The following is a 22,671-nucleotide window of genomic DNA, read 5'->3' on the forward strand; positions in this document are numbered from 1 at the left end:
TGTTTTGAAGCCGTCATCGATTTCAGGTTGACATCCCTAGTTCCCTATTTTTGGTTCTTTGGCTTTGTATTACTTCTCAGATTTCTGTATCTGGGTCGGCATTTGGGTGGTACTGTTGTGTGGCCTGCTCTCACGTTATTGTCTGCTGACACTGGGTCTCTATCCAAAGGATTCCCTTTAATATTTCTTGCAAGGATGGTCTGGTTCTTACAAGTTCCCTTAATTTATGTTTATCTGGGAATGTCCTAATTTCACCATCCTATTTGAGAGACAGTTTTGCTGGGTATATGACTCTTGGTTGGCAGTTTTTTTCTTTTAGGGTTTTATATATGTCATCCCATTGCCTTCTTGACTGCATGGTCTCTGCTGAGAAATCAGAGCTTAGTTTTATTGAAGTCCCTTTGTAGGTGATGTTTTGTTTTTCCTGAGCTGCTCTCAGAATTCTTTCTTTTTCTTTGGACTTGGAAATTTGATTATGATATGTGTTGGTGACTTTTTTGGGGGTCTGTCCTGTATGGGGTTCATTGAGCCTCTTAGATGGAAATACTCTCATCTTTCATGATATTAGGGAAGTTTTCTTCCAGCAAATGAAAAAAAAATTCTTTACTGAGCTTTTTTTTTTTTTTTTTGTCTCCTCACGTTTTGGGGTTCCTATCATGTGTAAATTATTCCTCTCCATAGTGTCCCACGTAAGTCTTAGGTTTTCTTCATTTTGTTTTTATTCTTTTTTTCTAATTGTTCCTCAAGCAAATTGCTCCCAGGGATTTGTCTTCTGTTTCATTAATTCTTTCTTCCACTGTTTCAGTTCTATTTCTGTGTCCTTCCATTGAGTTATGTATTCCTTATATTTTATTGTTAATCTTCTGGATTTCTAGTTACTGTTTCTGTATGATTTCTAATCCTGAATTTAATTTGTCATTTTCTTCTTGTATTGTTTTCCTGAATTCTCCTAGGGTTTTGTCTGTGCTTTCCTTGATCTCTTAGAGGACCCTATATGTAAACCTTTTGAATTCTTTATCAGGCAATTCCATTACCATCTCTTCTTCAGAAAGATTTTCTGCCCCTTTATTTTGGTCATTTGGTTGAGCCATCTTGTCTTGTTTCTTCATATGATTTGACATTGTCTGCTGTTTCTGAGGCATTAAGGTGTTATTTGTGATTTTTTTGTTTTGTTTTGATTTTATCAGTTTGAGTGGGTTGGGCATGCTTCGGTGATCACTTGTCTGGCAGCAGAGAGGTGTTTATTTCCTGCCCCAGTTGGATGGGGCAACAGCAGGCAGAGCAAGCCCTCTTTGCTGTTCACTGTATATGTGAGATGGCTGAAGGCATACTGGGTGGGTGCTATATGGCAGTATGGGAATGCTCACAGTCGCTCACCAGGTGGGTGGGCAATGAGCAAGGAGCAAGCAGGCGCCCAGCGGGGAGGGCTCTAAGGCATACCATCTGTTAGGAGGGTGGGGTAGTCACCTGGGGGACATGCAGGTGCTCTCCCTGGTTAGGGAGGGGTGGGAAAGTTGGTCAGGGGGCACACAGGTGCTCACCCTGGTAGGGGAGAGGCAGGAAAGTTGGTCAGGGGCTTGACAGGTGCTCTCTGATGGTAGAGGGGCAGGACGGGTGACTGGAGTTCCTGCAGGCACCCTCTCTTGTGGTGGAGAGGCAGGGCAGGCAATCAAGGGGAGGACAGGCACTCTCTGATGAGAGAGGTGCAGGTTGGGTGGCCAAGAGTCAAATGGATGGTCTCCTGGGTGGGGGAGGGGCAAGGCAGGTGGCTGGGGGTCTGAGCAGGTACCCTCTCCAGTGGGAGAGGGGTAGGTTGGGAGGCCAGCTGTTGCACAGGCACTCTTCTGGGCAAGGGTGGGGTGGGTGGCCAAGGGTCATGCAGGCACTCGTTCCAGTGGGGAAGGGGTAGAGCAGACAGCCAGGGAGGGGGCGAGTGAGAAAAAAGAAAAAAAGCTCATCTATTGCTTTGTGCTTGCCACCTGCCCTACTGGTCAGGTACTGCCCCTGGAGAGTTGCCCTGTCTCTGGGTCCTGGCTCCGTCCCTGCTCTGTATATGCCAGGATCCCTGAAGTTCTCGTCCTCCTTCTTGTACTTTCCCTCCTTAGCTCCAGTTCATGTCCCGGCTTTGTCTCAAAATGGTCTTGCTCTGCCGGGCTCTCTGGGAAGTTACCTCTACTACGTATATCTCGCCCTGTTTGCTGCCGTTGTTCAATTTCTTTTTCCAGTCGGTGTTTGATATAATTCTGTATCCTTTCATCTGATGCTCAGGGTTCCAGGGTTGTCCTCTGTATATGTTTCACTTTGTTTCTAGTGTTTTTGCTGCAGGGGGATGGCATGGTGTGTCTGACTAGGCTGTTGTCTTAAATAAATTCTGTATCTTAAAAATTTTTAATGTTGTGTTGTAATTTTCTTTAAGTTCAAAATACTTTCTACTTTTCCCAGTAATTTCTTTTTGACCCATAGGTTATTAAGAAATGTGTTGTTTAGTTTTAAAATATTTGGGAATTTTGAAGACATCTGTTCTTGATTTCTAATTTAATTCACTTGTGCTTAGACAACATATTCTATAATGTTTTAGTTTTTTGAAGTTTATTGAGATATTTTATGGCACAGCATATTGTCTATCAAGATGAACTTTCCATGGGCACTTGTATACATTATGTATTCTATATATGGGTATACCAAACAAACAAACAAACAAACAAACAAACCCAGTGCCGTCAAGTTGATGCCAACTCATAGCGACCCTATAGGACAGAGTAGAACTGTCCCATAGAGTTTCCAAGGAGCACCTGGTGGATTTGAACTGCCGACCCTTTGGTTAGCAGCTGTAGCACTTAACCACTGCGCCATTTGGGTGTAGTTTTATATTAATGTCAATACAGTCAAGTTGGTTGATAATGTTAAAATCCTCTATATTCTTTTTTTCTCTATTCTTTTAGTTACTGAGAAGGTGGTATTAAAACTTCTAGCTATCATTTTGCACTTGTCTATTTATCATTTAGTTTTACTGGGTTTTGTTTCATGTAATTTAAGTGTTGTACATACGCGTTTAGGATTTTATGTCTTCCTGTTGAATGACCTGTTCACATTGTGAAATGTCCCTGTGTATCTCTGGTGCTCCTTATGTTGAATTCTACTTTTTTTGATATTAAGGAAGCCCCACCAACTTTCTTATGTTTACCATCTACATGGTATATCTTTTTCATATTTTACTTTCAACTTATCTGTGTCTTTATATTTAAAGAGTGCCTTTTGCAGAGACAGCATGTATTTGGAGCTTGCTTTTTTTTTTTTTTCTAATCATGGCTATCAATACCTACCTTTTAATTGGAGTCTATTTGTATTGAATTGTAATTTTTTATCTTGATAGATTTGAGGTCTACCATCTTGATATTTGCCTTCTATTTGCAGTCCTTTTTAGGACCTTTATTCATCTTTTTCTGCCACCTTGTACAATAATCAGGTATTTTTTACTATTCCATTTTATTTTTATTGACTTTTTAGCTATGCCACTTTGTACTATTTTTTAAAATTATTTCTCTAAGAATTAAAATATGTATCCTGACTTAAGAGGAATATATCATTTTGAAGGATTTTCTTTTTTTTTTACTGGATATAGAATTTGGGACTGATAGTTGTTTTTTGTTTTTTTTCCATTCAGTGCTTCAGAAATGGTGTTCAGTTGCTTTCTGGCCTTATTATTTCTGAAGGGTTGTTGTTGTTAGTTGCAATCTACTTGTGGTGGTCCCATAGTAGAACTTCTCCATAGGGTTTCCAAGGCTGTGATCTATTGGAAGCAGATTACTGGGCGTGTCCGAATCACCAGCCTTTCAGCTAGTAAAACCTTTAACCATTTGCACCACCCTGGGACCCCTCTCTGTTGTTTGTCATTACCGTATTTTTATGCAAATCGTGTGTGCCTTCTATGTTTGTTTGCCAACTACCCCCTTCCCCCGCAAGGTATTTTTGTGTCACCATGCCAACTTTTTTTTTTTTTAAGTACACATATTGTTTTATGACATTGGTTAACAACCCCATGACATGTCAACACTCTTCTTTTCAACCTTGGGTTCCCTATTACCCGCTTTCCTGTTTCCTCCTGCCTTCTAGTCTTTGCCCCAGGGCTGGTGTGCCCCTTTAGTCTTGTTTTGTTTTAGGGGCCTGTCTAATCTTTGGCTGAAGAGTGAACCTCAGGAGTGACTTCATTACTGAGCTGAAAGGGTGTCTGGGGGGCCATGCTCTCAGGGTTTCTCCTGTCTCTATCAAGCCAGCAAGCCTGGGCTTTCTTTTTGAGTTAGAATTTTGCTCTACATTTTTCTCCAACCCACAGGCTTTTAAGACCCCAGATGCCACTCACCAAAGAATGTAGAATGTAGGACATTTTCTTTATAAACTCTGTTATGCCAGTTGAGTTAGATGTTCCCTGAAACCGTGGTCCCCACAGGCCTCAGGCCAGCAATTTGGTCCCTCAGGGAGTTTGGATGTGTCTATGGTGCTTCCATGACCTTGACTTGTGCAAGTTATGTTGGCTTCCCCAGTATTGTGTACTGTCTTATCCTTCACCAAAGTTACCACTTATCTATTGTCTATTTAGTGTTTTTCCATCTCCACCCCTCCCCTCCCTCGTAACCATCAAAGACTGTTTCTTTTCATATGTAAACATTTTCAGTACAGTGGTGGTCTCATACAATATTTGTCCTTTTGTGATTGGCTTATTTCACTCAGCATAATGCCCTCCAGATTCTTCCCTGTTAGGAGGTATTTCACAGATTCATTGTTCTCGTATTGTTGCATAATAATCCATCGTGTGCATGTACCACAATTTGTTTATCCATTCATCTATTGTTGAGCGTCTAGGTTGTTTCCATTTTTTGCTGTTGTCAACAATGCTGCAGTGAACATGGGTGTGCATATGTCTATTCGTGTGACGACGCTTATTTCTCTAGGACATATTCCTAAGAGTGGGATCACTGGATCATATGCTATTTCTATTTCTAGCTTCCTAAGGAAGTACCATATTGTTTTCCAAAATAGTTGTATCATTTTGCATTCCCACCAGCAGTGCATAAGAGTTCCCATCTCCCTCAGCCTCTCCAACATTTGTTACTTCCTGTTTTTTTGATTTATGCCAGTAATGCCAGGGTGAGATGGTATCTCACTGAGGTTTTAATTTGCGTTTCTCTAATGGCTAGTGGTCGTTAGCATTTCCTCGTATGTCTGGCCACTTGAATGTCTTCTTTGGTGAAGTGTCTGTTCATTTCCTTTGCCCATTTTTTAAATTGGATTATTTGTCTTTTTGTTGTAGAGGTGTTGTATTTTCTTGTACATTTGAGAGATTAGACCTTTGTCTGATTTATAATAACCAAAATTTTTTTCCCAGTCTGTAGGTTCTCTTTTTACTCTTTTTGGTGAAGTCTTTTGATGGGCATAAGTGTTTAATTTTTAGAAGATCCCAGTTATCTAGCTTATCTTCTGGAGTTTGTGTTTTGTTGGTTGTGGTTTGTATCCTGTTAATGCTGTATATTAAGGCTTCTAGCATTGGCCCTATTTTTTCCTCTATGAACTTCATAGTTTTTGGCTATTTTTTTTTTTTTTTTTAGCATTGGTCCTATTTTTTCCTCTATGAACTTCATAGTTTTTGGCTTTATATTTAGGTCTTTGATGCATTTTGAATTAGTTTTTGTGTATGGCGTGACGTGTGGGTCCTGTTTCATTTTTTGCAGATGGACATCCAGTTTTGCCAGCACCGTTTGTTAAAAAGACTGTCTTTTCTCCATTTGATGGACTTTAGACCCTTATCAAAGATCAGGTGACCATGAGTGGATGGATTTACATCTGGGTTCTCAATTCTGTTGCATTGGTCAATGTGTCTGTCAGTGTGCCTGTATCAGGCTGTTTTGATTACTGTAGCTGTATGGTATGTTCTGAGGTCAGGCAGTGTGAGTCCTCCTACTTTATTCTTCTTCAGTAGTGCTTTACTTATCTGGGGCTTCTTCCCTTTCCATATAAAGTTAATGATAATTTTTTCTATCTCTTTAAAGAATGTTGTTGGTATTTGGATCGGGATTGCATTTTATTTGTAAATCACTTTGGGTAGAATTGGCATTTTCACAATGTTGAGTCTACCTATCCATTAGCATGGTATGTTTTTTTATTTATGTAGATCTCTTTTGGTTTCTTGCAGTTTTTTTTTTTTTTTAATTTTTTATTGTACTTTAGATGAAGGTTTACAGAACAGACTAGTTTCTCATTAAATAGTCAGTACACAGATTGTTTTATGACATTGGTTAACCCCACGGCATGTCAGCACTCTCCTTTTTCAACCTAGGGTTCCCTATTACCAGCTTTCCTGTTCCCTCCTTTCTCCTAGTCCCTGCCCCTTTAGTCTCCTTTTAGGGGCCACATCATTTTCTAAAATGGTGGTATCATTTTGCATTCCCACCAGCAGTGCATAAGAGTGCCTGTTGTGCAATGTCTGAAAATAGCTGCCACCTATATTTTGTCCAGCTTTAGTTACTCAGGGCAGGAGGGTATGTCTGATACCTGTTATTCCATCATGGGTGGATGCTGAAATCACTCAAATCAAAGTCTTTTATTCTTAATCAGAGAATTTAATCCATTAATAATTACTTTTATAATTTATATTTGATCTTTATAATGCATTTTGTTTTTAATGTCTACTTATAATTTCTTTCTATTTTGGTTCCCCCCACTATGGAGAATTATTTACTGTTTTCTTATGCAGTGATTTTGATGATAGATTTTTAATTTATCTTAAATTTTTAGAATATATTCTTAAACCTTTATTAAAAGAAAAATGATATTCTCCTTTGAAGAAGATGAGGGCTTTGGGATTTATGTGCTCCTTTTCCCAGTTTTTGTTAATCTGAAGTTATCAGTCCAATAATTCTTAATTAAAACTTTTAAACACAATATATCCCTAGCATGCAACATTAAAAAAAAAAAGTATTCAGTGTATTATTGGATATATCAAAATGATAGATACATCAAAAATGAGTAAATGCTGATTATTGTATGAGTGAGACTGGACATCTGTGAGCTATTTGAATTTTCATAGAAATATTCTTTTTCAACTTTTCTGTTTAGAATATTGTGTGCATATATATGTATATATATATATATATATATATATATATATATATATATATATATATATAACAAAGCATCTCAAAGTTAGAGGGAGCTTTAAATCTTCTTAGCCCTCTCCTTTTGGAGATAAGGATGTTGGGGCCAGAGATTAGTGACTTGTTGTGCAGGACTGTACAAATATGCTCCTAATCTAAGCATAATTTAATAGGTATATATGAGATCGACTTTGTACTTTGCCCCATAAAGTCTTTCACTAGAGTGACAACGTTGTCAGAACTGTCATATTAGCTACCTGAAAAAACTCGTTTCCGTCAAGTCAGTTCCAACTCATAGTGACCCCATATGACAGAGTTGAACTGCCCCATAGGCTTTCCAAGGATGGGCTGGTGGATTTGAACTGCTGACCTTTTAGTTAGCAGACATAGCTCTTAACTACTGCACCACTGTATATGTGTGTGTATGTGTGTGTATATATATATGTATATATACAGGGTCGCTATGACTCGACGGCACTGGGTTATATATACACGAACTCTTTATATATTAAGATAACTAATTTTTTGAAAAATCAGCTACATTTTTTTAAAATTTATTTCTGCAGTGTGCAACTTTGATTTTATATGGTTGATTTTATAAAACCCTACAAAGAGAACATGGAATAATTAAAATGTCATCCTTAAAGCATGACACAAAACCCCACTTTCAATCTATGAGCAAAGTTTTTGGTTCTGTCTTCCAAGTATATCCAGAATGTCACTATCCTAATCCAAACCACCAGCATCTATTGCCCGAACTGTTGCAAAATCCGGATAACTGGTCTCCCCTTCTCTCAGATTACCTCCCCATTGCCCAGTCAATATTTCCACTTAGTAGCCAGAATAATCCTTCTGAAATGTAGAATAAAAATATGCAATGGCATCTCAACTCAGAATAAAATCCAGAGTCCCTGCTGTGGCCTGTAAGGTTGTACGTTATCTGCTGGCTGTCCCTGGCGGACTTCGCCTCCTGCCGCTCTCTACCCGCTCTCTGCCCGCCCTCTGCCCGCCCTCTGCCCGCCCTCTGCCCGCGCTCTGCCCGCCCTCTGCCCGCGCTCTGCCCGCCCTCTGCCCGCCCTCTGCCCGCCCTCTGCCCCCTCTCTGCCCGCCCTCTGCCCCCTCTCTGCCCGCCCTCTGCCCGCCCTCTGCCCGCCCTCTGCCCGCCCTCTCCCCGCCCTCTCCCCGCCCTCTGCCCCCTCTCTGCCCGCCCTCTGCCCCCTCTCTGCCCGCCCTCTGCCCGCCCTCTGTCCGCCCTCTGCCCCCTCTCTGCCCGTGCTATGCCCGCCCTCTGCCCGCCCTCTGCCCCCTCTCTGCCCGCCCTCTGCCCCCTCTCTGCCCGCCCTCTCCCCGCCCTCTGCCCGCCCTCTCCCCGCCCTCTCCCCGCCCTCTGCCCGCCCTCTGCCCGCCCTCTGCCCCCTCTCTCCCCGCCCTCTGCCCGCCCTCTGCCCCCTCTCTACCCCCTCTCTGCCTGCCCTCTGCCCCCTCTCTGCCCACCCTCTGCCCGCCCTCTCCCCGCCCTCTCCCCGCCCTCTGCCCGCCCTCTGCCCGCCCTCTGCCCGCCCTCTGCCCCCTCTCTCCCCGCCCTCTGCCCGCCCTCTGCCCCCTCACTACCCCCTCTCTGCCTGCCCTCTGCCCCCTCTCTGCCCACCCTCTGCCCGCCCTCTCCCCGCCCTCTGCCCGCCCTCTCCCCGCCCTCTGCCCGCCCTCTGCCCGCCCTCTGCCCGCCCTCTGCCCCCTCTCTGCCCCCTCTCTGCCCGCCCTCTGCCCCCTCTCTGCCCGCCCTCTCCCCGCCCTCTCCCCGCCCTCTGCCCGCCCTCTGCCCGCCCTCTGCCCCCTCTCTGCCCGCCCTCTGCCCGCCCTCTGCCCCCTCTCTCCCCGCCCTCTGCCCGCCCTCTCCCCGCCCTCTGCCCGCCCTCTGCCCCCCCTGCCCGCTCTCTGCCCGCCCTCTGCCCGCCCTCTGCCCGCCCTCTGCCCGCTCTGCTGTAGTTTCACTGACTTCTTTACTGGACACGCCAAACGCAGCCCTTTCTCTGAGCCTTTGTACTTGCTGTTTTAACCGCTTGAACTACTTTCTCCAGATATTCCGTAACTTGCTCCCTTACTTTCTATCTATCATTCTATCATTTCTCCTTATCTCCCCCTTTATTACTCTCTCTCCTTGCCATGCTTTCTTTTGAATCTGACATATCTTTCAATCAATCATCTGTTTATTGTCTTCTGGTCTAGAGCAGTGCTATCCAATAGAAGTTTCTGTGATCATGGAAATGTTCTACCTCTGTGCTTTCCAATACAGTGGCTTTTAGCCACATGTGGCTATTAGCACTTGAGATGTAGCTAGCGTGACCGAGGTACAGAACCTTAAGTTTTATTTAATTTAAATAACCACAGGTGGCTAATGGCTACTGTTCTGGACAGTACAGTTATAGAACGTATGAGAGAAGGAACCTTGTTTTTACTCATTGATGCAGCCCAGTCCCTGTGTGCCCGGTATGTAGTAGATGTAAATATCTGTTGAATGAATGAATGAACAGTGATACTTATCAATCCCATTTGCCCATGAATCCTTGGTTCTTTTAATCTCCAACTCTTCAGTTATCTCTAGCCACCCCCAGACTTCCAGGTGTTCGGCATGATTCTTTATATTTGTGGCATCATGTCCCAAATCCCGGCATTGTACATCAAAGATCCTAAGTTACATAAATTTCATGTCAGACTGCCTTACTTGGCAGTGTGGGCCATAGGTAAAGGAGAAGGCCTTCTTGATCACAGAGCTCATATTTGGGTGAAGTGTCCAACAAGTGTAGCATTTCCTTTTGTGTTGTCACCAGGCATCTGCATAATAAGTCATATTTTTCCCAGGGCTCAAGAGCCCCAGATCAGTGTCTTTGCTCTTCGTCATTCCCTAAAATAAGAACTCTTTCAACGTTTGAAAATTCCCTGAAGGTAGTATCCATTATGAAGGCCAAGGAACCATGCAATAATCTACTCTGACTAGCATTTTCTTATGAAAAAATCTTAGGTTGTTAACTTTATGAGAAAATTCTTTAAGGCTGAAAATCCTTATGATTACTCTCCATACGAGTAATTGCAGTTTTGAGAACAGCTTAGCAGTTAAGTAGCTTCTGACAGATGCTCTGAAAGCTTAAAAACAAGGATAGAATGTGAAGGAATGGATGACTAACACAGGTGTTGGATTGGTGATCTTCAAATTGTACTTCAAGGTGCCCCTTCAGGAACCCTACAAAGACCTCAGGCCCACTCCTACTCATCCCCCCCAATGGTTCTTCAACCCCTTGTTTTAGATGCTTGCACTGTTTTGTAAAATTATTTATTTGAAAACAAGATTTAACTTTGAAAAGTGTGAAAAATCACTGCTTTAGACTTTTTTTTTATGTATATCATTTACCTCAATAAGACTTTTGAAAGGAGCCACCTGGCAGTGAATTCAGTGTAGAATTTTCTGACAGAAGGGTAACCTGTGTTGCTGATTTAAGGTGATATGTTTGGTTTGGATCCTAGTTATACAGATGATGAGGTTTGTATTATTATAAAGAATTCCTCAGTGGAACATGTGTCCTGTGGGGTTCCAGTAGGCAGGGCCTCAGAAAGTAGTTTTGATTTATTTAAATTTAGCAAAGCTTCTTTTTCTAATCAGCAGGAAAACAGAGATCCACATCAAGCTTTTCGGTTATGGCTTAAGAAAAAGCATGAAGAGCAGATGAAAGAAAGAAAGACAGAAGAACTAAGAAGGCAAGAAGAATGCTTATTCTTCCTTAAAGGAACAGAAGGCCGTGAAAGGGCCTTTAAACAGTAAGTTGTAAAGGCAGGGTATCTTTCCCCCTTCCTCATAGTCATTTCATAATCAATAAAGTTCGAGAAAAAAATCAAAATATTTTCTCTCTTACAGTGTGTACCTATTCAGTTTAAATCCAGGCTTATTTAAATGTGTGAGATAGTTCTTTAACTCCATAGTTTATATATGTATACCATTCTTTCTTCAAGATACTTTTCAATATTAAAATTGTTTCTTATGGCATCACTAGGATAGCCTTTGATAGCTTACCATTTACTTGTTCGTTTTCTTAGAGAAACGGGTCAAAGATTGGTTAGAGCTTCTCTTACCTGGTTCTCAGAAAAATTGGACAGAGTTGCTTTTACTAATAAATGATTCTGTTAGTAAACTAGGCAGGCAGGCTTAGGAGGAAAATCTGTGTAGACCAAATTGAAAAAACAATTTGGGTACTTATTTAGGTAATTTAAGGTAAACCTATTTCTTTTCAGTTCTCTGGGTAAGACTGCAGTACCTGGCTAATCTGAGAATACAGACTTGGCTGCATAATTTTGCCAGAAAGCCTTAGGGGGAGTAAGGCAGGGCTGGAAGAATGGATATTGAGTATAGTTGTTTTGAGGTTCATTTCTTTCTTTTTTCACTTTCTTTCTTTGTCTTTCTTTATCTCTTCCTTTCTTAACCTAACCCTTTATTATAACAGAAGCGGTAAATGTGCATTGTGAGAATGGAGGGAAAAGTCCTGTTTTCGTCACCCAGAAATCATTACTGTTAGTACCATAGCGCATATCTTCTGTGCACACATCTATGATCTTAAAATCTAGGTTGAGATCATACTGTAAATGCCGTCTGCAGTGTTCTTATTTTCACTAATGACCACATCTAATACCCCGCTGATATTCATTTTTTTTCCAATTACCCCTTAAGTCACTTACAGTTAATTTGTCTAAACTATTTTCCAATTCAGGATCACACAACAGTAGACCATGATGTTCCTTATGCCTCTTTTAGTCTAACATAGTTATTCGATTATTTAGGTTTATTTCTGACATTATTATTCTCTAACTCTAACACACACACACAGCACATACCCCACATTCACTTATATACTAGATAATATGTGTGTACACAGTTATTTTTAATGTTATTTTACCGAAGCAAGCTTTATAGACTTGAATTTCTTCGAACGTAGACACTTTTCTGTCACTTCTTTTGATGCTTTTACACTTAGGCTTATTTCTCCGTTTTAAGGAAGAACTATTTCATGCAGCAGAAAGCAAGAGTCCCATAATATCTCTACCAAGAAAACCAAGGCAGCGTTTCTGCATGTTGGTATTCTTAAACTGGTTAAGTAACATTTTAGAATACAGCTAGTTGCAAAGAATATGTTAGATGGAATTTATGATTTACATATCTGCATAGAAAAACATTTTTTAAAAGGGTAGGATCTAATCCATATATAAAAATTGTATTTATTACTGAAAAGCTAGTTAAGTTGGCATTGTCCTCATAAAACAAACTTACCTTCAAACATCAATTTTACTTTGATTCCAAAAGTAGCTATGCTTTCTTGGATGAGCCTGGGTTATGAGCCTGAAAATTTTCAGCTAATGTTTTAATAATTTGTGTTGCAACTACAGCATTTCAATGTAAAGAAATGTCAGTTTTCTTTAACTGCTTATAGAGTGTATTTGGGTTGACAGTAACCAAGTCTGATCATGCCTCTCTCTACAGATGGCTAAGAAGGAAACGTATAGAGAAACTAGCAGAGCAACAAGCTGTCAAAGAGAGAAGCAGGCAGCTCCGACTAGAAGCCAAGCGTTCTAAACAGTTACAGAGCCACCTGTATAGTATGTCAGAAGCCAGATCTTTTCGTTTTAGTGATCATTACAACTGAAGGTATCTATTAAATACTTCATTTGGCAGGTGCTGTCCTGCAAAATTTTGTATATCATTTCTTATGGCTTGTGTGCTTTGCTCATACTTTAAATTATGGAAGTGGTATTTACCTTTTGGTGATGTTAACAAGGAATTTATCTTTTTTTTTTTTAATGCTAGAACAAAATAAATAGTTTATTTTGTGATGTTGTAATGTATTGTGCCATCTCTGTGTCTATTCAACAAATAGAACAACAAATGAGCTCTATGTTGCTTTGATTCTAAGTTATTTTATTAACATTTTTGGCTGGGAAGAACACACGAAAGATATAGATTTCTATCCCATAGTTCTTAGTAATAATTCATAGTTTCTATCCATTTTTTAAAAGTTGCAACAGAGTATTTCAATAAAGCAGGAGGAACTTCTTAAATAAGCCTAACTTAAGACCTTACAAAGTTCCACTTACATCAGATTTTGAATTTGAGTAGTTGTAGCAAGCTAAGTGATGAGGTAGACCTACTTCCACATGTTTTCACACACACACACACACAAATAGTAGTAACAATAATGCATAATACTAATTTAGATATGTTACAAAATTATCTAGTCTTTGTAGAGAGCTGTTAGCTTGTCATACTTTTGGGGCTTGAGTGTTGCTCTGATGCTGGAAGCTGTGCTATTGGTATGTCAAATACCAGCAGGGTCACTGATGGTGGACAGGTTTCAGTGGAGCTTTCAGACTCAAACGGACTAGGAAGGACCTGGCGATCTACTTCTACAAAAGCTGGCCAGTGAAAACCTCATGAAAAGCAAGGGGACATTGTCTGATATAGTGCCAGAAGATAAGCCCCTCAGGGTGGAAAAGCCCTCAGAATACGACCGGGGAAGAGCTGCATCCTCAAAGTAGAGTTGACCTTAATGACATGGATAGAGTAAAGCTTCACTGAACACACTTGACATTTCTCAAGCTGAAAGAACTGAAGAAAAAATTCAAACCTCAAGTTGCCATACTGAAGGATCATATGGGAAGAATACTGAATGATGCTGGAAGCATCAAAAGAAGATGAAAGGAATACACAGAATCACTGTACTAAAAAGAATTGGTCAACATTCAACTGTTTCAGGACGTAGCATATGAATAAGAACTGATAGTATCGAAAGAAGAAGTCTAAGCTGCACAGAAGGCATTGGTGAAAAACAAGGCTCCAGGAATTGATGGGTCACCAATTAAGATGTTTCAAGAAATGGTTGCAATGCTGGAAGCACTCATTCATTTATGCCAAGAAATTTGGAAGACAGCTGCCTGGCCAGCTGACTGGAAGAGATCCATATTCGTGTCCATTCCAAAGAAAGGTGATCTAACAGAATGTGGAAATTATCGAATTATATCATTAATATCACACACAAAATTTTGCTGAAGATAATTTAAAAACAGTTGTAGTAGTACATTGACAGGGAGCTGCCAGAAATTCAAGCTAGATTCAGAAGAGGATATGGAATGAAGGGTAACATTGCTGATGTCAGATGGATATTGGCTGAAAGCAGAGAATACCAGAAAGATGTTTACCTGTGTTTTATTGAGTATGCAAAGGCATTTGACTGTGTGGATAACACATTATGGATAATATTGCAAAGAATGGGAATTCCAGAACACTTAACTGTGCTCATGCAGAACCTGTACATAGATAAAGAGGCAGTCATTTGGACAGAACAAAGGGATACTGCGTGGCTTAAAATCAGCAGAGGTGCATCAGGGTTGTATCTTTTCAACATACTTTTTCAATCCATATGCTGAGCAAATAATCCGAGAAACTGGACGATATAAAGAACACAATGGAAGGACTGGAGGAAGACTCATTAACAACCTGCATTATGCAGATGACACAAACTTGCTTGCTGAAAATGAAAAGGACTTGAAGCACCTACTGATATGAAAATCAAAGATCGCAGCCTTCAGTATGGATTCCATCTCAACATAAAACAAAAATCCTCACAACTGGGCCAGTAAACATTATAAACAGAGAAAATATTGGAACTTGTCAAGGATTTCATTTTACTTAGATCAACAATAAACACTCATGGAAACAGCAGTCAAGAAATCAAATGACACATTGCATTGGGCAAATCTGCTGCAAAGGACCTCTTTAAAGTGTTGAAAAGCAAAGATGTCACCTTGAAGACTAAGGTATGTCTGACCCAAGCTGTGCTATTTTCAATTGCTTCCTCTGCATGTGAAAGCTGGACAATGTATAAGGAAGACTTGACAAGAATTGATGCCTTTGAATTGTGGTGTTGGTGAAGAACATCGCATATACCATGGACTGCCAGGAGAACGAACAAATCTGTCTCAGAAGTACAGCCAGGATGCTCCTTAGAAGCAAGGATGGCAGAAGTTCATCTCACATACTTGGGACATGTTATCAGGAGGGGCCAGTCCCTGGAGAAGGACATCATGCTTAGTAGAGAGTCAGCAAAAAAAGAGGAAGACCCTCAACGAGATGGATTGACACAGTGTCCGCAACACTAGGCTGAAGCACAACCGTGACTGTGAGGATGGCATAGAGCCAGGCAGTGTTTCATTCTGTTGTTCATAGGGTCACTATGAGCTGGAACTGACTTGACGACACCTGACAACAATATATAGAGTTTATATTGTACCTAATGTTGTTTTAAATGCTTTGCATATATAATTTGATATAATCCTTATAACAACCCTATTATTCTCGATTTGTAGATGAGGAAGCTACAGTATTGAGAGATGAGCAATTCTCTCATGCAGACTTTGTATGATTGCAAAATCCTTTGTCTTAGCTATATTATAAAGTGTACATACCTTGATAAACATATATGAAATATTTAAGACTATCCAAGTATATGACTATACAGGAATCCAATGTGAGGAGAAGCATTGCTCTTGATGTATGTAACAGCCTAGAGGGTTGCTATGAGTCAATCTACTGGGAGGCAACAGGTTTGTTTGTTTGTATTTTAATAAGGGCAGAGGACAAAGGGAAACTCAGAAGAGTAGTGGGCAGGAGAGAGTTACTGTAGGAGTTCTGTTAAAGGTTCACTAGAAAAAGGTTCTTAACAGCTGGGTATTTGTAGATTAGTCACTTGACCCTAAATTAAAAAAACACAGAACTATCCATCCCTGTGTCAACTTCTGTAGCACTTGGAGGATATGCCAGGCCATTGAACATTTCACTGTGGCTGGTCTTGGGTTCTTGTTTGCACTTATTTCAGGTGTCTTACTATATTTGCCCCCAGTTGATAATAAGTTCCTTAAGGATAAGATTTGACATTAAAAATATGTAGTCCACACACTTGATGTAGTAATGAGCATGAGGATTTAAGGCTGCAGAACTGAGCATAGAGTTGGTGCAGTACTGAAATAACTAATTAGTGAGAATATACATGTAACAATTCGAAGTGCCTGCCCGTCATTATATGAAGTAATTGCTGTTCTAGCTAATTTTCTAAGGAAATGAAATATTTTGCCTAGGAAGAGGTGAGAAAAATCCAGTTATTAGGCAGAATTTGGGAGCTGGATGAAGTAGGCTGTTAGGATGGACAATGAATAGTTCTAAATGATATATCGATATATATTTGAAAAGGATATATTATAATGTAGTAGGATAGCTGGAAAAAAATGATACAGAATTTAAAATCTTGCTTTGGTGGACCATACTGTTTTTCCCTCCATTTTTTTTTTTTTTTATAATTTTTATTGTGCTTTAAGTGAAAGTTTACAAATAAGTCAGTCTCTCACACAAAAAACCACATACACCTTGCGACACACTCCCAGTTACACTACCCCTTATGAGACAGCCCGCTCTCTCCCTCCACTCTCTCTTTTCGTGTCCATTTCGCCAGCTTCTAACCCCCACCACCCTCTCATCTCCCCTCCAGACAGGAGATGCCAACATAGTCTCAAGTGTCCACCTGATCCAAGAAGCTCACTCCTCACCAGAATCCCTCTCCAACCCATTGTCCAGTCCAACCCATGTCTGAAGAGTTGGCTTTGGGAATGATTCCTGTCCTGGGCCAAGATAAGGTCTGGGGGCCATGACCACTGGGGTCCTTCTAGTCTCAGTCAGACCATTAAGCCTGGCCTTATGAGAATTTGGGGTCTGCATCCCACTGCTCTCCTTCTCCCTCAGGGGTTCTCTGTTGTGTTCCGTGTCAGGGCAGTCATTGGTTGTAGGTGGGCACCATCTAGTTCTTCTGGTCTCAGGATGATGTAGTCTCTGGTTCATGTGGCCCTTTCTGTGTCCTAGGCTCGTAATCACCTTGTGTCCTTGATGTTCTTCATTCTCCTTTGATCGAGATGGGTTGAGACTAATTGATGCATCTTAGATGGCTGCTTGCTAGCTTTTATGACCCCATATGCCACTCTTCAAAGCGGGATGCAGAATGTTTTGTTAATAGATTTTATTATGCCAATTGACTTAGATGTCCCCTGAAACCATGGTCCCCAGACCCCTGGCCCTGCTACGCTGGCCTTTGAAGCATTCAGTTTATTCAGGAAACTCCTTTGCTTTTGGTTTAGTCCAGTTGTGCTGACCTCCCCTGTATTGTGTGCTGTCTTTCCCTTCACCTAAAGTAATTCCTATCGACTGTCTAATTAATGAATGTCCCTCTTCCACCCTCCCTCCCTCCCCCCTCTCGTAACCACAAAAGAATGTTTTCTTCTCAGTTTAAACTATTTCTCGAGTTCTTATAATAGTGGTCTTATACAATATTTGTCCTTTTGCAACTGACTAATTTCACTCAGTGTAATGTCCTCCAGGTTCCCCCATGTTATGAAATGTTTCACAGATTCCTCACTGTTCTTTATCGATGCGTAGTATTCCACTGTGTGAATATACCATGATTTATTTATCCATTCATCCATTGATGGGCACCTTGGTTGTTTCCATTTTTTTGCTATTGTAAACAGTGCTGCAGTAAATATGGGTGTGCATATATCTGTTCGTGTAAAAGCTCTTATTTCTCTAGGATATATTCCAAGGAGTGGGATTGCTGGATCATATGGTAGTTCTATTTCTAGCTTTTTATGAAAGGGCCAAATCGATTTCCAAAGTGGTTGTACCATTTGACATTCCTACCAGCAGTGTATAAGTGTTCAAATCTCTCCACAGCCTCTCCAACATTTATTATTTTGTGTTTTTTTGGATTAATGCCAGTCTTGTTGGAGTGAGATGAAATCTCATTGTAGCTTTGATCTGCATTTCTCTAATGGCTAATGATCGTGAACATTTCCTCGCATATCTGTTAGGTACCCGAATGTCTTCTTTAGTGAAGTGTCTATTCATATCTTTGGCCCATTTTTTAATTGGGTTGTCTTTATGTAGTTGAGTTTTTGCAGTATCATGTAGATTTTAGAGATCAGGCGCTGATCAGAAATGTCGTAGCTAAAAACTTTTTTCCATTCTATAGGTAATTTTTTTTACTCTTTTGGTGAAGTCTTTGGATGAGCATAGGTGTTTGATTTTTAGGAGCTCCCAGTTATCTAGTTTTTCTTCTGCATTCTTAATAATGTTTTGTATACTGTTTATGCCATGTATTAGGGCTCCTAACATTGTCCCTATTTTTTCTTTTATGATCTTTATCGTTTTAGATTTTATATTTAGGTCTTTGATCCATTTTGAGTTCGTTATTGTGCATGGTGTAAGGTATGTTTCATTTTTTTGCAGATGGATATCCAGTTATGCCAGCACCATTTGTTAAAAAGACTGTCTTTTCCTCATTTAACAGTTTTGGGGCCATTGTCAAATCAACTGCTCATGTGTGGATGGATTTATGTCTGGATTCTCAGTTCTGTTCCATTGGTCTGCATATCTGTTGTACCAATACCAGGCTGTTTTGACTGCTGTGGCGGTATAATAGGTTCTAAAATCAGGTAAAGTAAGGCCTCCCACGCTGTTCTTTTTCAGTAATGCCTTATTTATCTGGGGCTTCTTTCCCTTCGACATGAAGTTGGTGATTTGTTTCTCCATCTCATTAAAGAATGCCATTGGGATTTGGGTAGGAATTGCATTAAATGTATAGATCGCTTTTGACAGAATAGACATTTTTATCATGTTAAGTCGTCCTATCCACAAGCAAGGTATTTTTTCCCCTTATGTAAGTCTCTCTTGGTTTCTTGCAGAAGTGTACTGTAGTTTTCTTTGTATAAGTCTTTTACATCTCTGGTAAGATTTATTCCTAAGTATTTTACCTTCTTGGGGGCTACTGTAAATGGCATTGATTTAGTGATTTCCTCTTCGATGTTCTTTTTTGTTGGTGTAGAGGAATCCAACTGATTTTTTGCATGTTTATCTTGTATGCCTATACTCTGCTGAACTCTTCATTAGTTTCAGTAGTTTTCTGGAGGATTCCTTAGGGTTTTCTGTGTATAAGATCATGTCATCTGCAAATAGAGATACTTTTACTTCTTCCTTCCCAATCTGGATGCCCTTTATTTCTTTATTTAGCCTAATTGCTCTGGCTAGGATCTCCAACAGAATGTTGAAAAACAGTGGTGATAAAGGGCATCCTTGTCTGGTTCCCGATCTCAGTGGGAATGCTTTCAGGCTCTCTCCATTTAGGGTGATGTTGGCTGTTGGCTTTGTATAAATGCCCTTTATTATGTTGAGGAATCTTCCTTCTATTCCTATTTTGCTGAGAGTTTTTATCATGAATGGGTGTTGAACTTTGTCAAATGCCTTTTCTGCATCAATTGATAAAATCACGTGATTCTTGTCCTTTGTTTTATTTATGTGGTGGAGTACATTAATTGTTTTTCTAGTGTTAAACCATCCCTGCATACCTGGTATGAATCCCCCTTGGTCATGGTGAATTTTTTTTTTTTTTGATATGTTGTTGAGTTCTATTGGCTAGAATTTTGTTGAGGATTTTTGCATCTACGTTCATGAGGGATATAAGTCTATAATTTTCTTTTCCTGTGGTATATTTACCTGGTTTTGGTATCAGGGATATGGTGTCTTCATAGAATGAGTTTGGGAGTATTCCATCCTTGTCTCTGCTCTGAAATACCTTTAGTAGTAGTGGTGTTAACTCTTCTCTGAAAGTTTGGTAGAACTCTGCAGTGAAGCCATCCGGACCAGGGCTTTTTTTTTGTTGGGAGTTTTGTGATGACCTTTTCAATCTCTTCTTTTGTTATAGGTCTATTTAGTTGTTCTACCTCTGTTTGTGTTAGTTTAGGTAGGTAGCGTCTTTCTAGGAATTCATCGATTTCTTCTAGGTTTTCAAATTTGAGTACAATTTTTCATAGTAATCTGATATGATTCTTTTAATTTCTGTTGGGTCTATTGTAATATCGTCCATCTCATTTCTTATTTGGGTTATTTGCTTCTTCTGTTTTTCTTTTGTCTGTTTGGCCAGTTATTTATCAATTTTGTTTATTTTTTCAAAAAACCAGCTTCTGGTCTTGTTAATTCTTTCAGTTGTTTTTCTGCTTTCTATTTCATTTAGTTCAGCTCTAATTTTTATTATTTGTTTTCTTCTGGTGCTGTGGGTTTCTTTTGTTGCTCTCTATTTGTTCAAGTTGTAGGGATAATTCTTTGATTTTGGCCCTTTCTTCTTTTTGGATGTGTGCATTTATTGATATAAATTGGCCTCTGAGCACCGCTTTTGCTGTGTCTCAAAGGTTCTGATAGGAAGTGTTTTCATTCTTGTTGGATTCTATGAATTTCTTTATTCCATCCTTAATGTCTTCTATAATCCAGTCTTTTTTGAGTGGGATACTGTTCAGTTTCCATGTGTTTGATTTCTTTTTCTGTTACTGATTTCTACTTGTATGGCCTTATGGTCAGGGAAGATGCTTTGTAACATTTTAGTGTTTTGGATTCTGGTGTGGCTTGCTTTATGACCTAATATGTGGTCTATTCTAGAGAATGTTCCATGTGCACCATAAAGGACTGGATGTCCTGTCCTTCATCGAAAGTGGTGTGTTGAAGTCTCCTACTATTATTGTGGAGCTATCTATCTCACTTTTCAATGCTGATAGAGTTCGTTTTATGTATCTTGCAGCCCTGCCTTTGGGTGCATTATATTTAATATGGTTATATCTTCTTGGTGTATTGTCCCTTTAATCATTATATAGTGTCCTTTCTTATCCTTTCTGATGGATTTAACTTTAAAGTCTCTTTTGTCAGATATTAATATTGCCACTCCTGCTTTTTTTTGATTGTTGTTTGCTTGACATATTTTTTTCCATCCTTTGAGTTTTAGTTTGTTTGTTTCTCTAAGTCTAAGGTGTGTCTCTTGTAGGCAGCATATAGGTGGATCATGTTTTCCTTATCCATTCTGCTACTCTCTGTCTCTTTATTGGTGCATTTAGCCCATTTACATTGCAGGTAATTATGGACAGGTATGAATTTAGTGTCTTTTTTTGTGTGTTGTTTTTTTCCCCCACTTAATTTTATGTGCTGAATAGATTTTATTTATATATTGTCCTTTCCTTATATTTGTTGTTGTTGATTTTGTTTCTGCTGAGTCTCTGTTTTTCCCTTGTATTTTATTTTGATGAGTAGGATAGTTTGTCTCCTTTGTGGTTACCTTATTATTTACCTGTATTTTTCTAAATTTAAAATTAACTTTTATTTCTTTGTATCACCGTATCTTCCTCTCCATATGGAAGGTCTATAATTACATTTCTTAGTCCCTCTTCAGTATTTTAATATTGTCCTTTTTTATATAAGAACATTGCTGTTACCCTGTTTTGGGCTTTTTTTTTTTTTTTTTTTAAATAATCTTTGCTTTTTGGGATTTCCCTGTCTGGGTTGACTTCTGGTTGCTCTGCCCAGTGTTCTAGTCTTGGGTTGATACCTGATATTATTGATTTTCTAACCAAAGAACTCCTTTTAGTATTTCTTGTAGTTTTGGTTTGGTTTTTACGAATTCCCTAAACTTGTGTTTATCTGGAAATGTCTTGATTTCACCTTCATATTTAAGAGAGAGTTTTACTGGATATACGATTCTTCGCAGGCAGTTTTTCCCTTCAGTTTTTTAAATATGTCATCCTATTGCCGTCTTGCCTGCATGGTTTTTGTGGAGTAGTCCTAGTTTATTCTTATTGGCTCTCCTTTGTAGGTGACTTTTCATTTATCCCTCGCTGCTCTTAAAATTCTCTCTTTATCTTTGGTTTTGGGAAGTTTGATTACAATATGTCTTGGTGACTTTCTTTTCAGATCTACCTTATGTGGAGTTTCATGAGCAGCTTGATAGATACCTTCTCATCTTTCACAATATCAGGGATGTTTTCTGCTAAGAAATCTTCAACAGTTTTCTCTGTATTTTCTGTTATCCCTTTTCTCTGTATTTTCTGTTATCCCTCCCTGTTCTGGTACTCCAGTCACTCGTAGGTTATTTCTCTTGATAGAGTCCCACGTGATTCTTAAGGTGTCTTCATTTTTTTAATTCTTTTATCTGATTTTTCTTCAAATATATTAGTGCCAAGTGACTTATCTTCGATTTCAGAAATTCTAGCTTCTACTTGCTCAATTTTGCTCTTCCTATTGAGTTGCCTAATTCTGTAATTTCATTGTTAATCTTCTGAATTTCTGATTGCTGTCTATAGATTTTTTGAGCTTATTAAACTTTTTATCATGTTCCTGAATAATCTTTCTGATTTCTTCAGTTGCTTTATCTATGTGTTCCTTGGCTTGTTCTGTGTATTGCCTCATTTCCTTCCTGATGTCTTGAAGGGTTCTGTATATTAAACTTTTGTATTCTGTATCTGGTAATTGCAGGAATGCACCTTCATCTGGAAGATCCCTGGATTCTTTGCTTTGAGAGCCTGTTGAGTTGATCATGGTCTCTTTATGTGACTTGATATTGACTATTGTCTCTGA

General features: G+C 39.6%; 1 protein-coding gene across 6 annotated transcripts in view; it reads left to right on the forward strand.

Annotated features, from left to right (window-relative positions):
• Nucleotides 1–22,671, forward strand: part of CCDC181 (coiled-coil domain containing 181) — an 86,257-nt gene that overhangs the window by 38,394 nt on the left and 25,192 nt on the right. For 5 of the 6 annotated variants that reach the window (XR_007516893.1, XR_007516894.1, XM_049881297.1 and 2 more), the window contains 2 exons: nt 10,804–10,958; nt 12,670–12,834. Coding sequence is in view for 4 of the 6 variants with exons in the window: in XM_049881297.1 (XP_049737254.1) it covers nt 10,804–10,958; nt 12,670–12,832 (318 nt within the window). In the remaining 2 variants the exon portion in view is untranslated. The remainder of the gene's footprint in view (nt 1–10,803; nt 10,959–12,669; nt 12,835–22,671) is intronic. The other variant, XM_049881298.1, reaches the window with a different exon arrangement.

The sequence above is a fragment of the Elephas maximus genome, chromosome 3 (assembly GCF_024166365.1).
Source record: "Elephas maximus indicus isolate mEleMax1 chromosome 3, mEleMax1 primary haplotype, whole genome shotgun sequence".
NCBI classification, from domain to species: Eukaryota; Metazoa; Chordata; class Mammalia; order Proboscidea; family Elephantidae; genus Elephas; species Elephas maximus.